Below are 16870 nucleotides of genomic sequence, written 5' to 3' on the forward strand. Positions count from 1 at the left end.
GATATTCCATTCAATACATCGGTGTCTGATAAGGATCGATTTCGAAATATCTTTTGATACAAATCAGTCTTCGTACTCTTCATGCGTTTTTGCTGAGATGGCACGTTTTCGAACTGATATCTTTAAAAGCTTCTTCTTCCATCAAATATTTCGAAAAACCATTGCCCAAAAGCAGTCGACTTTTGTTTATTTTTTGATTATAACAAGGCGCCAAACTATTGTTTATAAAAGTTAGTTAATGTACATCTGCGTCTAAAAAATAAGCAGGTAGCGTGATTTTCTTCTATGTTCATTTTCGTTAATTTAATAAAATAGAGCTATGACAAATTGTGTAACGAAAGCTTATTTTAATTTCGAAAACTTTAACACTTTGGGAAAAAATTAAAACAACGTGACATTAGGACGGACAAGGCGACAGCTGTTTCGATTATACCTTTTAAATCTTTTCAAAGCCTTTTCTCCCGGGAGTGGAATTTGAACCCGCACTCCTACGATGGTTGAAGTTTTACAAACGCATTCAGCCACGTCATGCCTTAGTTGTGGTAAACTTTATCCCAATTGCCTTCATTGCATATTTTATTCTTTTTGCACAGTACCTACTTTGTAAAAAATGGGAAGATTCCAAAACTATTTAAAAAATTCTATAAAATCTCTAAAGTTTTATGAACAATTTTAGCAAACTTTTTAAGTATGCAATTTAATAGTTCGAAGAATTTTAGTCTGAAATATCAAGTTTGAAGTCTCTCAAAGCTGGCATTGATTTTTGATAATTTTTTTTATAAAGGGCGTTTTCGAAAGGCATGTTTTTTCGTATTACAATTCCTTGAAGTTGTTGCTTAAACTAAACGAAAATAAAAATAAAAGTAGAAAATAGCTAAGAAAATTTTCAAAACATTTTAGCTGCTATTTTTTACTCGCAGGTATTTGTATAGTTTTTGTTGCAAATTGTTATTGTTCAATACATAATTTTGCCTTTTTAATTTGTTTTATTTTTAATTATGCCTGCATTTAAATGATTTTCATCTCTTAAAATTTTAAACAATTACTAATAAGAATTTCGCTTTACATATTTAGAGTCTCTTATAATTTTTTCGTTTATTTAAATGTAGTTTTGTGCATTATATTTTGATTTTAGAATTTCGTAAAAAAAAATTATACCACATTTCCAGAATGTATCGTACTTATCATGTATGCAGATTAAGATATCCCATTTCTTGATGAGACTTAAATTACAAAATTTCATCTATTTATATTAGTTTCTATTCTGCACAATTACATGAACAGGTGCACACTTCAACGAAATCAAGTTAATTTCGCAAATCACACTGCTATGCAGAGGCCATACAAACTCTCAAATGCTTCGTAAATCACATAAACCTACTAAAGTTATATTGAAATTGATTGTATTGTGTATAGGACAAGTGTGATATCTTCAGCATAGACATCGACCTGATTTTTAAAGATACTATCGTGGCAAGGCCAATTCAGTACCAGGTGTTGTTATCCCAACAGCTGATTGCTTCTTTTAGATTATGTTCCATACAACGCCTTATACTATAACATGTCAGTTAATCGGAATCAATTTAAATTTTCTTTTGACTTGACATTCTTCGGCACGGCGATTTGGTTGAATTCGCTTTGCCATCACCTTGTATCAAGGCGAATTCAGTAGAGGTGGTGTTATCACAACAGCTCATTGCTTCTTCTTGATAATTTTCCATACAAAGCCTTGTACAACAATATGTCAGTTAATTGGAATCAATTTAAATTTTCTTTTGACTTGACATTGGTTGAATTCGCCTTACTATCGTGGTCTCATCCTGCGTTTCTTTCAATTGCCCGCTGTAATAGCTAGCCGTATGCGACGTCAAATTGAACATTTTGTCAAAAAGCTAAAAAGTAGCCATCTTAAACATTCTGTCAGCAGTTGTCGGATAAGATATCACTCTTGTTTTATACACTATGATGGATTGGTTTAAGACAAGGCCAATTCAGTACCAGGTGTAGTTATCCCAACAGCTGATTGCTTCTTTTTGATTATTTTCCATACAACGCCTTGTACTACAACATGTCAGTTAATTGGAATCAATTTAAATTTTCTTTTGACTTGACATTGGTTGAATTCGCCTTACTATCGTGGTCTCATCCTGCGTTTCTTTCAATTGCCCGCTGTAATAGCTAGCCGTATGCGACGTCAAATTGAACATTTTGTCAAAAAGCTAAAAAGTAGCCATCTTAAACATTCTGTCAGCAGTTGTCGGATAAGATATCACTCTTGTTTTATACACTATGATGGATTGGTTTAAGACAAGGCCAATTCAGTACCAGGTGTTGTTATCCCAACAGCTGATTGCTTCTTTTAGATTATGTTCCATACAACGCCTTATATTATAACATGTCAGTTAATCGGAATCAATTTAAATTTTCTTTTGACTTGACATTCTTCGGCACGGCGATTTGGTTGAATTCGCTTTGCCATCACCTTGTATCAAGGCGAATTCAGTAGAGGTGGTGTTATCACAACAGCTCATTGCTTCTTCTTGATAATTTTCCATACAAAGCCTTGTACAACAATATGTCAGTCAATTGGAATCAATTTAAATTTTTGACTTGACATTGGTTGAATTCGCCTTACTATCGTGGTCTCATCCTGCGTTTCTTTCAATTGCCCGCTGTAATAGCTAGCCGTATGCGACGTCAAATTGAACATTTTGTCAAAAAGCTAAAAAGTAGCCATCTTAAACATTCTGTCAGCAGTTGTCGGATAAGATATCACTCTTGTTTTATGCAATATGATTGATTGGTTTAAGACAAGGCCAATTCAGTACCAGGTGTAGTTATCCCAACAGCTGATTGCTTCTTTTTGATTATTTTCCATACAACGCCTTGTACTACAACATGTCAGTTAATTGGAATCAATTTAAATTTTCTTTTGACTTGACATTGGTTGAATTCGCCTTACTATCGTGGTCTCATCCTGCGTTTCTTTCAATTGCCCGCTGTAATAGCTAGCCGTATGCGACGTCATATTGAACATTCTGCCAAAAAAACTAAAAAGTAGCCATCTTAAGCATTCTGTCAGGCAGTTGTCGGATAGGATATCACTCTTGTTTTATACACTATGATGGATTGGTTTAAGACAAGCCGAATTCAGTACCAGGTGTTGTTATCCCATCAGCTGATTGCTTCTTCTTGATTATTTTCTATACAACATCTTTACTACAACATGTCAGTTAATCAAAACCAATGAACATTAACTTTTGAAATGACATTTTTCTGCACGGCGAATCGGTTGAATTCGCTTCGCCGCCTCGTGGTATAGATTCGGCTTGGCTAACGAAGTTCGAAGTTTGCATTTCGAAATTAGAAATAAAATTTATTTCACACCTCATTTTGCATTAAACTAATTATAAATAAAAAAAATTTTGTAATTCATGCCTAAACATTCTAAATATGCATTTTATCTTGCTTTGTTTTTAGACATTTGTCAGTTCATTTATTACATTCAATTTCGTTAAAAGTATCTTATTTCATATATTTTGTTACAATCGCATTTGCATGGACATTCCATCTCTAATCGGTTTCTGTTTCTTTTTGCCACATGCAATTTTTAGATGCTTTTTTTGTCATGCTATATCCTATTTTGTTTTTTTGCTTTTACAGTTCTTGTTGTTGTTTTTGTTTTTACTTTTAGTTTTTTTTGTAGCGTATTTAGTTATTTTTCAAAAAACATAAAAAACCATCGAAAAGAGATACATGAGTGTTAGCGATGTCATAATGATCGTCAAAACAATTAGAAATGTACTAGTAAATATATACAAACATCAGTCAGTTGGGCCTTTGCACAAGAGTTTCCTGGCGAAGCCGATGGCCGAATCTCAGAGAATCTCACAACATCGACAATAACGTGGGCGATGTCCAGTGGTGACTGGTGGCGGTGTAACTGGTGCAAAATAGGCGTGTACTTTAATATTTGGTAGATGATTCTGAAAGTAAAGTAGTAAATTACATAAAATGAAATGTCATAGTTTAAGATACGGATCACAGAGTGTTCGGGCTAACCGATTTTCCAACTAATTTTCAGTACATATATAAAGTTTTTACTACCTTTATATTAAGTCCCTTTCATGTTTGTCCCTCATTTCCATACGAATTTTTGACCCACTGAAGTCTTTTTCAGTAACTTCCCGTTGAGCTAGACACTTCATACTTAGAACATAGTTCAGATCTGGGAGACATTACAATGCAAGTTAAAAAAAATCCGCTAGGTGGCGCATGGATAGATATTAGAAAAATTAATTTTAATTTGGGAATCTTTCAATCCATTTTTAACTAACTTCCCTGTTACCTACAGACTTGTAACTTAGCACATAGTTCGAAGCCCGGTGACAATACAATTTATAGAAAACAAAGTTCCGCTAAGTAGCATGCTAATTGAGATAACTACAAATCCCTGAAAAACGAGGAGAATCTTGCGATCGATTTTTGTGTAACTTGCCGGTGAGCTAGAGACTTGAAGCTTGGGCCGTGCGTCAGAACCCGGTGACAATGCAACATTTGAACAAAAAAATTCCACTGGGTGGCGCATTGATCGAGATATACAGAAAATTAATTTTAAAATGGAAATTTTGCGATCGACTTTTAACTAACTTCTCGGTGACCCAGAGACTTGAAACTTAGCACATAGTTTGCGAGTCGATGACACTACAATTCGTCGAAAACAAAATGCCGCCAGGTGGCAGACGAATTGAGATAAACGAAACTCACTGAAAAAACGAAGGCAATCTTGCGATCGATCTTCCCGGTGAGCTAGAGACTTGAAACTTGGGCTGTGGGTCAGAACCCGGCGAAAATGCAACATTTGATAAAAGAAACTTCGCTAGGCGGCACGCGGCACACTTGGCACTTAGTTAGAGGCCTGGTGACAATACAACTTTTGAAAAGAAAGTTCTGCTAGGTGGCGCGCTAGTCAAGAAAACTGCAAATCCTCAAAAACAGGGGAACCTTGCGATCGATTTCGAGTAACTTCCCGATGAGCTAGAGACATGAAACTTGGGCCGTAAGTCAGAACCCTGTGACAATGCAATATTTTATCAAAAATATTCGATTCTTTTAGACTTTCAGGCGTATGTGAATTTCACCACGATTTTCAGCTGTGCAAATTAAGTAGCTGACAAACGTGGTGGTATTCTCTTGTTATGATGCGAGGTGGAGTTCTGTTGTTTTCGCCAGTGTTGTCTGCGAAAATTCCACTAATTCTCTTAAATCTTGCTATTTTGAACAAATAAATAAAGAATTTTCACTTAGGAATTACTTAAATTACTAATCAAAGTTGCAATTGCCTTTTTGTAGGCAGTACTAAAAAATTGAAAATAAATAGATGATCACAAAATTTTAAGGACTACCTTTATATAAATGGACCAAAAAATAGAAGGCAATTTTTCCTTTAATACAGACTTAGTCTTGTTGAATTTTGACTAAAAAAACTTTAACAATATTTCTTGTAAAATAATTTTGGGATTTAAAACTATAAAGGTGGAGCGCAATCATTCAATTTAAGGCAAACCATGTACTTGGGATTAACTAATTGATTATTTAAAATTTAAATACGCGCTCTACCTTTATAATTTTAAATCCCAAAATTCTTTTACAAGAGCTATTGCTAAAGTTTTTTAGTCAAAATTCAACAAGACTATGTCTGTATTAAAGGAAAAATTGCCTTCTATTTTTTGGTCCATTTATATAAAGGTAGTCCTTAAAATTTTGTGATCATCTTTTTATTTATAATGAATATGTTAATGCGGAGCCCAAATTTTCAAAAGTTTCTCAGCAAAGGAATTGCCACTTAAAAGAGTTTTATTAAAACACATCCTATCTCCGAATTTGTTGCAAGAGTGTCCTACCTGACATAAATTCAAATCATTTTGATATAAGCAAGGCGAATTCAGTACCAGGTGTTGTTATCTCAACAGCTGATTACTTCTTCTTGATTATTTTCCATACAACGCCTTGTACTACAATATGTCAGTTAATCGGAATCAATGAAAATTTTCTTTTGACTTAACATTCTTCTGCACGGCGAATTGGTTGAATTCGCTTTACCACCACCTGGTATGGATTCGCCTTGGATATAAGATAGGCTGTTTATGAAAAAAACTTGTTATGGCATTTTTGAAACAAATCCTGATTGATATGGGGCGTTTTTGAAAAATAAACAATTATGAAGGGACCTAGAAGAGAAGAGGGAGAAGAAGACGGAAATAGAGGGTGAGAGAGAAGGAGAGGGGAAATCGAGGATGGGAAAAGAGAGTTACAGAGAACACGAGAGAAAACAAGTAAGGAAGGTTAAGTTCGGGGGTAACCGAACATTACATACTCAGTTGAGAGCTATGGTGACAACATAAGGGAAAATAACCATGTAGGAAAATGAACCGAGGGTAAACCTGGAATGTGTTTGTATGACATGTGTATCAAATGAAAGGCATTAAAGAATATTTTATGAAGGAGTGGGCCATAGACGCCATAAAGGTGGATCAGGGTTGACTCTAGAATTTGTTTGTACGATATGGGTATCAAATGAATGGTGTTAATGAGTATTTTAAAAGGGAGTGATCCTTAGTTCCATAGGTGGACGCAGTTTCGAGATATCGCCATAAAGGTGGACCAGGGGGACCCTAGAATTTGTACGATATGGGTTTCAAATGAAAGGGGTTAATGAGTATTTTAAAAGGGAGTGGGCCTTAGTTTTATAAGTGGACGCCTTTTCGAGATATCGCCATAAAAGTGGACCAGGGGTGACTCTATAATGTGTTTGTACGATATGGGTATCAAATTAGAGGTATTAATGATGGTTTTAAAAGGGAGTGGTGGTAGTTGTATATGTGAATGCGTTTTCCAGATATCGACCAAAATGTGGACCAGGGTGACCCAGAACATCATCTGTTGGATACCGCTAATTTATTTATATATGTAATACCACGAACAGTATTCCTGCCAATATTTCAAGGGTTTTTTATTTCGCCCTGCAGAACTTTTTCATTTTCTTCTACTTAATATGGTAGTGTCACACCCATTTTACAAAGTTTTTTTCTAAAGTTATATTTTCCGTCAATAAACCAATCTAATTACCATGTTTCATCCCTTTTTTCGTATTTGGTATAGAATTATGGCATTTTTTTCATTTTTCGTAATTTTCGATATCGAAAAAGTGGGCGTGGTCATAGTCGGATTTCGGCCATTTTTTATACCAATTCCAAGTGAGTTCGGATAAGTACGTGAACTGAGTTTAGTAAAGATATATCGATTTTTGCTCAAGTTATCGTGTTAACGGCTGAGCGGAAGGACAGACGGTCGACTGTGTATAAAAACTGGGCGTGGCTTCAACCGAATTCGCCCTTTTATTAATTATAATTTATTATTAAGTTATCGTCCTAGAATCTAAGCCCCTACCAAATTTCACAAGGATTGGTAAATTTTTGTTCGACTTAAGGCATTAAAAGTATCCTAGACAAATTTAATGAAAAAGGGCGGAGCCACGCCCATTTTGAAATTTTCTTTTAGTTTTGTATTTTGTTGCACCATATCATTACTGGAGTTGAATGTTGACATAATTTACTTATATACTATAAAGATATTAAATTTTTTGTTAAAAGTTTACTTTTACGTTCTGCCAAATTACAGCTTGCAAAACTTTTAAATTACCTTCTTTTAAAAGTGGGTGGTGCCACGCCCATTGTCCAAAATTTTACTAATTTTCTATTCTGCGTCATAAGTTCAACTCACCTACCAAGTTTCATCGCTTTATCCGTCTTTGGTAATGAATTAAGCACTTTTTCGGTTTTTCGAAATTTTCGATATCGAAAAAGTGGGCGTAGTTATAGTCCGATATCGTTCATTTTAAGATGATCTGAGATGAGTGCTCAGGAACCCACATACCAAATTTCATCAAGATACCTCAAAATTTACTCAAGTTATCGTGTGAACGGGCGGACGGACGGACGGACATGGCTCAATCAAATTTTTTTCGATCCTGATGCTTTTGATATATGGAAGTCTATCTCGATTCCTTTATACCTGTACAACCAACCGTTATCCAATCAAAGTTAATATACTATGTGAGCTCTGCTCAACTGAGTATAATGAGAACGAGGAAGATGAGAGTGAGAGGTAACAAGACGAATTGTAATACGGGCCAAGTAATGATAGAGAGTTAAAGAACAAGAACAACGTCGGCAAAAATGAAGCCACGCTTAACAACCATGGCAGATGCCTACGTAGGCCGCCATAACCTAAAACTAAGGATGCAAGAAGAAGACTGCGCCGAACGTGGTGTAGAGGTAGTGTGCAGGCCTTTCTAGCTGAAGCTTCCCGACTCAAGTGACTGGAAAACGAAAGTGCTTTAGACAAATTTTCTAAAACAGGGTCGACATTTGGTAGTGGTTTGGTAAGCTCTCAGATTGTATTTCTGCAACAATTAATCTATTTATCTATTCCCAAATACCGTTCGGAGCCAACATAAAACATGTAGGTCCATCAATTTGTAGGAATAACTAAGAAGCAGCACACCACAAATTGGAAGAAAAGCTCGGCCTTAGTCTAGTCTGAGGTATAGTGAGCGAAGTTATTATTATTATTATAAAGGCCGACCCTACGTCGTAAAGTCAACGGTGTTTGAGGTAAGCAAACGCCTTAATAATGCTGGGCTCAGCGCTCGTGGATTCAGAGTTTACTTCGCGCAAACGGAAGGCTGGTTGACAGTTACACTCATTGATGTTTAATAACAAAATAAGAGCACCGAGCACCTAGCGTTAGTAGCGGTGAGGTGAGAGAGATAGAGAGAAGGCTCTTATCTTGGTTTCATGTTATATGGCCAAAAACAACCGACCACCCTTAAATAATCGAAGATTATGTTCGGTTTCAAAGTTAAACTTATGTTTTAGCGTCGCATTCTAGAATGAATGCACTGCAGATTCACATTGTGACATTGTCTTCTTATTGGCTAATTCATAAGGTTCTTGAGTCTGCAGAAAGCTGTAAAGACTTCTGTTATGATCATGATATTAGCCCTTTTATTGTTTGGATATTGCTGTTGTGTGTTTTCCTTGTGCAGTCTGGTAACTTTGTTTGATTGTTTAACTGCAACTAAATCTGAGAGGTATAAACGCAAAACGCTCAGGTATTACTAGTTTATTCGGATAATGCCGACGGAACAGAAGTCTTGCTCTTTGACGCACGTTAGTCCTCCTTCCTTATATTTGTATATTTCTTCATCAGTCCATACTTAATCGTGTGCGACCCTATTGCCAAACCGATTCCATTGGCTCTTGACTGTTTGCCACCTTCTTTCCGCCTAAGCTATCTGCCTACGCCTATCTCTCTACCATTTTATCGCCAGACTGGTATATGCTATCAAGAGCTACCAAGCTGTTAAGTCTTTCCATGTACTCAAGCATTAGTGCCAATTCCATGTCATATGATGGGTAGCCGGCCTACAACTTAAATTGATGATGCTCTCTTTTAAATAACTGCGAATACTAAGGGTTGCAACGTTCTCGTGAGCTGTTTCGGTCGGTTTAGGGTAATATGGATGTAGTGACATTCACTCGCCGGATTTGAGTATCGCGGTACGCTATGTAGAATTGTCGTGCGAATGATTTGATATGGTCCCGTCCGTCCGTCCGTCCTTATATGTACGTATACTTAATATCCATCTTAATATATAAAAAACACGTGTCACAGGTTTGAGGCCAATGGACTCCTAAACTACTGAACCGATTTTGAATTTTTTTTGCACCCCGTGTGTAGTTTGATCTAACTTGAAATATAGGATAGGTTATATCTCAGCTTATAGTCGCAATATTATTTTATTGCAATTTGTTTTATTTGTTTATACGTAATATTAAAATGTGACGTATAAGCAGTGGCACTCATATTTTCAGGTGGTGCGGATATAATTCCGTGTAATTGCTTGGTGTTTAATTAAACAACCTGCTTATCAATAAAAAATATTATAGCGAATGATATCAAGTATAGCACATCACCAGGCCCGTCTAGGGAGGGGGGGGAGGGGAGTTTCTGAGGGGGCCCGCGATTTAGAGGCACTATGACATTCTTTTTTAATACAGGGGAGTCTTTAGTTGCTCCATGTGCAATTTTTAAGCCGAATTTCAAAAGCAACGAAAATCTACATTTCGTTTTAATATTATAGTGAACTGTGAAAAATAAAAATCTATATATATAAAAAGAAAGGCTAAAATGTGTGTTAGTTGGTCGCCGGTGTTTGAAGAGATGCGTCGGTCGATTTTGTTCAAACTTTCAAACAAGTTGCGTAAACCTCACGCGGTGGTTACTACAGGTACAGGGTCTCTAAATATAGGCCAAAACGTGGGCCAGTGAATGCCTAGACAGTGTTTATACAATATGGATATCATGTGAAATCTGTTGATGAGTGCTTTGGTACAGAGTAATATATTATCCAGAGACGGACTGGGACGGGGATTAGGACTAGGACTGGGACTAGGACTGGAATAAAATACATACCACCCTCTGGGACAGGCAATAAGGGATGCAGAAGAATGAGATGGAATTGAGAGAAGATAAAAGAGAGAAGGAGATTGAGAAAGAGATAGAATGAGACGAATATGGAGATAGATGAAGCTAAAAAGACAGAGGGAGGAGTGAATAAAAGGATTAGGAAAAAGTGAAGAGGGGGGAGGGCAGAGTCAGATGGAAAAAGCTTATTAAAATGTATGCAGATAGGCCAAATTTAGGGCAGGACAACGTCTGCCGAGTCTTCTAGTATTTAATAAAATCAACGGGCGAGGTGTGGTTGACACGTGGACCGGAGATACTTATTACAATTTTCCTTTACTCTCTTACGCGTTTTGGCACTTGTTTGTCTTCTACAGGGGTCTATTTTTTATTGAAAATAAGAGGGTAAAATAAGATTTAGTTTATTTATTTTACCGCCAGTAAAGCTTCAACTAAGTAGGTAAATTTAATTTTTTAACGACTGGTGGCTGAGACAAAAACGGGACAAATTCAAAAGGTACGGGCGACTCGGCACTATTCCCACGGCTCTCTCGCCCATCACTCAGTAAATAAGAGACTCTCTGTAGCTGAGTTCCAATTTAAGATACTACTCCGCCCCAAAAATTTCTAAAATATATAAGGTGCTCCTAGAAGTATGCAACCTTCAGATACATGTAAATAAATTTCTACATGCTAAGCCTTAGCTAATACTAAGCTATAATCCGCATGCTGAGTACATATGTAAATTCCGTGTAGAATTGTGCGCAGCAAATTTTAGTCCGGCTTGTATGTTAGATTTCTTGTCTATTTTAACACATACATACCTTTAATTTTCGTATTGCTGCTCTCGATATCATTTGGCAGTCGAATAGCTCGATTCTTTGTAAATTGTGACAAGATACTAAATGCTCTAATGTACGATCGGTGATTAATGGACAATTATCCAATTCGAGGACGGATAAACTTTCAGCTGCACAACTACCAGCCGCCAGCTGACGTATTCCATCGTCAGTGATAAGCTCACAATGCGACAAAGTCTGTAAGAGAGACAGAAACAGAGAGAGATAAAAATTACCAAGCAATCTTATGCTCATCAACATATACCAACCAGTTTTTCTAAACTAGGACAACCAGTGGCCAGATGCGCCAGCGTTAAATCTGTTATCTGATTGCATTCTTCCAAATCCATACGTTCTAAATATTTGCAATTTTTGCCTAATGCTTGAAAGCCAATATCGGTAAAATTACGGCACCCAGACACTTCGAGCGTATTCAGCCATGGATTATTCTGTGAGATAGCCATTAGTGAGAGATCAGTAAGTTCGGCACATTTTGAAATGCATAGCTTTTGCATTTTAGGACAATTAGCTGCGATCTGTCGTATTGAGGCATCGGAGACTGACTGCAAGGAAAGAGAAGAAGAAAATTTTATAAAATTAAATTTCTTTAATTTTTTAAATATTATTTACAATTCTTGCATACCTCGCAGCTGTGTAAATTGAGCACCATTAGGTCAGGACAAAATTTCGCCAGATAGGTAATAGCATTGTCGTTGACTTGTTTACAACCTTTGCTGCAAAATTTGCGCAGCTTCTTGCAACCGCGCGCCAAGGCCTCAACACCATTCTCTGAGATGAAATGACACCATGAAATGTTGATTTCGAGTAGGTTCTGAAAGAGAGTAAGAACAAAGTAAAATTTTTGATTTTAAAGGTGAACGCACATTGGCCTCAAATAAGCTACATTCATAAAAGAAAATAAAGAGCAAAATGAACCGGAAGCGTGTATGAAACAGTCGACGGCAGGCGAGCGGAAAATCAATTATGAGGATTAGGAAAAATATAGAGGTCAGGAGTAACATAAATGGAAAATAAAAGGGGGGAAATGCCAGGGTCGTAACATAAGGTGAAGATTTGGTGACTCAGAAAAATGCGCGAGCCACTTGTGTGCTTCCTTGTTATTGTTAGTAGATCTTTCCGACTATTTTTTTCTAGTGTATGTTTCTCGGCCACCGTGGTGTGATGGTAGCGTTCTCCGCCTACCACACCGTATGCCCTGGGTTTACACCCCGGGTAAAGCAATATCAAAATTTTAGAAATAAGGTTTTTCAATCAGAAGAAAATTTTTCTAAGCGGGGTCGCCCCTCGGCAGTGTTTGGCAAGCGCTCCGAGTATATTTCTGCCATGAAAAGCTCGCAGTGAAAACTCATCTGCCTTGCAGATGCCGTTCGGAGAGGAGCACGACGCAAATTAGAAGAGAAGCTCGGCCTAAAATCTCTTCGGAGGTTATCGCGCCGTACATTTATTTATTTTTATGTTTCTCACAAGGGTGGCCGCCGTGGTGTGATGTTAGCGTGCTCCGCCTATCACATCGAAGGTCCTGGATTCTCGCCGCGGGCAAATCAATATCAAAATTTTAGAAACAAGGTTTTTAAATTAGAAGAAAATTTTTCTAAGCGGGTCGCCCCTCGGCACTGTTTGGCAAGCACTCCTAGTGTATTTCTGTCATGAAAAACTGTCAGTGAAAACTCATCTGCCTTGCAGATGCCGTTCGGAGTCGGAATAAAATAAGTAGGTCCCGTCCCGCCAATTTGTAGTATAAATTAAAAGGAGCACGACGCAAATTGGAAGAGAAGCTCGGACTAAAATCTCTTCGGAGGTTATCGCGCCTTACATTTATTTTTATTTATGCTTCTCACAACAGCCAGACTTAAGGATCCTTACTTCAGCATTGCTTCTTAAGTCCTTCCAGGCTCTTTTTTCAATATTGCACCACCAGGTTCTTTTATCCAAGAGTTTGCAATAGCGGAATAAGTAAATGACAAATGAAAGAAGAGAAGTATCGCAACATGTTGATATTCTCAATAATCCTCTATATCAGCTGACCACAGAAACCCAAAATGAGCTCGAGTTTTTGTACAGAGAGTGTGAATCGAGCGCTTGAGAGAAGATAGGTTCAATTCGGAAGTGGATAAACGCTCTACTCGACATGGCACAGTGCATATGTGGACTACGAGAGGGCGTTTTGTTCCCCTACTGTGGAGCTTGATACTGTATGAAATTGGAATCCGGTATCAGGGGTACGGTGACTACATTGTCATAATCTCATTGAGCTGGACAACATAATGGTACACAGGGGTAGGGCTAAGCATCATCCCTAACAAGACGATTATTATACCCTTCACCAAGAAGAACACTGTGCGGTATGTGGCAAATCGTAATGGATTGAGGCTTGAGCAATGGACCGAGGTAAAGTACTAAGCTAATACTCTGAGCTAATGTGGAGAAAACATATTGCAGGAAAGTACTGTGGATGCAGCTCCAAGATCTTAAGATGGTGATGATAATAAGAATCATACGAGTGATTGGAGGAAATGCGTGGTCACCACGAGCAACGCTGCTTCACATAGCAATTGAGCTGGTAGCCAGGCGCGCGATGGTGAACATTTCTAAGAAGGGCTTTGGTAGAGGCAATGTGATATAGTCCCAGAATAAAGAAATTAAAAAAACAAATCCCACTCATCCTACTTTTCAGAGATGACAACAGGCGGCACATTAGACTTGAATAGACTTGCTGAATAATAACGTTTCGTTAAGTTACCCCAAGGACGATTTGCAACATTTTGGCTCTCTACGCAGAACAAACTTCAACAACTAATTGATTTGTTTTGTTTAGTAAAAAGAGTTCATTTAATAATAATAACTGTTTGGAAACATTAACAGCTCTGAAAATCAATTAGCGCCCTAAAGTATGCAATGCAGCTTTGAAAAAATTCAATTCAAGGCTTTTCAGATATAAATAAGCGATTTTAACAAAAACATTAAAAAAAAAACGCTTACTTTGATTAATAAATTTATATTTTTCAACGCATTTCTCAAAAAAGCAACCACACATTCCCTTACGCCCAAAAGTATGCAATTCATAACTATGATTAATAGCTTTGACGACCTCCACACACCCAACGGAATCAGCTGTGTTTGCCACCAGCAGGGACTACACCAACGCAAAATATATAGGGGATGACTAGAGAATAAAAAAATAAAAATATTGCAGAGAAGGAAAGAAAATGAAATAGCAAAAAACAAAAATTACAGAAAAAAAACGAACAAATACCAATACCCAGCGGCATAAAATTCCACCACTTTCACGCGGCGCAAGAATGTCCAAGTATAGTTTTAAATAAATTACAGTACATTATTGATCCCAATCAAATATATACAAATATGTATGTATATATGAAGGAGTAAATAAAACGCATGTCAATATCGACTAGCATCAGGGGTCGCCAATTATGACATCGCATGTCATAGCCATTAACTGACTATGCTTAGCGAGCTAAACAATAAAAATCCACTCTCTGCGGCGCTAACCATGACTCTGTTGTTGTCATTATGAGTGGGTGCTTTGGATTGCATTGCTTAATTTTTTTCCTATTGTTTTTAAATGTTTGTTATTGTTTTTGGTTACATGCTACTTGCATGGATTTTTTTTTGGTTTGTCTATTGGCCTTGAGTAAGCTAAGGAAACTAGGTGAATGTAATATCGAAAGAAGAGGAACGTGATTGCGATTCCACAGTAGCGAACAGAAAAATAACTGACAATTTTTATCAAATTTCATTAGTTAAACTCTTTTCTCCTATTTACGATATTTCAAGAAAAAACTTCTATGAATTTTCCAACGGAAATTATTCAAACAAATCTCAAAATCGTTTTGGAAAAATTCGAAACTTTTTAACTTTTTGTTTGGAATTTGCTGGATTTTTTGAGTATGCAGATTTGTAGCCCATTCAATTTTAGTCTTGTCTATTTAAAAATCTGCATTGATTTTGAACAATTTTTTTCCGAACGCTGTTTACTCTATTTCTACCTTATAAAAAAAAATTAACATTTTGTATGGCAGAAAATCGTGAGCACCCTTTTGGAAAAAATTGTTAAAAATCAATGCGTGTTTTCATAACTTGTACTTTTTGAGACTAAAATTGATTGGGTTACAAAGTTGCATAGCCAAAAATATCCAGAGAGCTCCAAATAAAAAGTTAAAAAGTGTCGTAAAATTTTCTCAAATTTTCGAATTTTTTAAAAACCCGTTTTTAGATTGGTTTGCATGGTATCAGCTACAAATTCATAGAAGTTTTTTTTTAAATATCGAAAGTAAAAAAAGGAGAATTCAACTGAAGAAGTTTGATAAAAATTGCCACTGCTATTTATTTGTTCGACACTGTAGGGGGCGAGCGCAGCGGGTAAGGGGGTCAGAATATACCCGCGGTAGGTATGCCTGTCGTAAGAGGCGACTAAAATAGCAGATTCAAGGGGTGTGTAGCGCAACCCTTCAGGTTGCCAGCGCAATATATAGCTTCTCCAAACCCAATTGTCAACCTCACCTATCCGCGGCGAATCCTGTTTCACTAACAGACGAGGCTCTGGCGACCCCAAGCTCCCCATGGAACTTGGGGGTGGTGAGGGAGGGGATGGCCTGAAGGTTTAATGTGGCCACATAAATCGTTCCCGGGATGGTCGGGCTAGCACCTTAAGGATGCTGTGGTACCGGAGCGTACCGGATCTGTACCCGCAAAGGACAATCACATCGATAACACTCCCCAAAAGCCTTCGGGGAGCAACCTTATCGCTACAACAACAACAACAACAAGCGCAGGAACGGAGAGCAAAAGAACGTTCAGTTATATAAATGCCTGTTTATATATACATAATTGTACGCATTTTAAAGAACATCAGCATAAAATTCTAAGAATAGATGCAACTGTTGATATACGGGGCTAAAGAGCTTTTAAAAATAATGCAAGGAAAGTCATTACGGAGTACAGAAAGAAGGAATACAAAATCCATATTTTACCTCAAAATGTATGAAAGAAGAAGAAATGCATCTTTTCATAACTAACATTTGAATATATTTGGGTAAATGCAGTCGTTCACAATTGAAATGGTACCCTTTATTTTTTAAATTTTAATAATTTGTCGCATAGATAAAAAAACAAGCAATTGCTTTTGCTTCAGAATTTTGGAAATTTGAAAGAAATTTTTATTAACAAAAATTCAAATTTGGAATAAAAGTTCCAAAATACTAAGAAAACCCAACTGACTAGTTTCCTCTCAAACGTTTTTGGAGCGGTTCTAATTTAAGAGTACGAAATGAGGCTGGAATATGTGAGAAGTTTGAGCCTCAAAAATATGATCATATAGGAAGGAGTCTCTTATGAATCCGATATGATGGAAAATATGAACCGTATGCCCAGAGGGTTCAGCAAATATAGTAAATTTGTAATAGATATTCATATTTTATTTTGGAAAAATTTTCTTTTAAAATAAATTGAAATATAATAAT

General features: G+C 36.8%; 1 protein-coding gene across 1 annotated transcript in view; it reads right to left on the bottom strand.

The window, feature by feature from the left end:
* Positions 1 to 250: 250 nt before the first annotated feature.
* LOC137245406 (F-box/LRR-repeat protein 20) overlaps positions 251 to 16870 on the bottom strand; it is a 248838-nt gene continuing 232218 nt past the window's right edge. The window contains exons 9-12 of the mRNA XM_067776028.1: positions 12013 to 12201; positions 11639 to 11932; positions 11355 to 11567; positions 251 to 3986 (exon numbers count right to left, since the gene is read on the bottom strand). Of these exons, the coding sequence (XP_067632129.1) occupies positions 3879 to 3986; positions 11355 to 11567; positions 11639 to 11932; positions 12013 to 12201 (804 nt within the window). The 3' untranslated portion in view covers positions 251 to 3878. The remainder of the gene's footprint in view (positions 3987 to 11354; positions 11568 to 11638; positions 11933 to 12012; positions 12202 to 16870) is intronic.

Source organism: Eurosta solidaginis, chromosome 3 (assembly GCF_040869045.1).
Source record: "Eurosta solidaginis isolate ZX-2024a chromosome 3, ASM4086904v1, whole genome shotgun sequence".
Classification (NCBI taxonomy): Eukaryota; Metazoa; Arthropoda; class Insecta; order Diptera; family Tephritidae; genus Eurosta; species Eurosta solidaginis.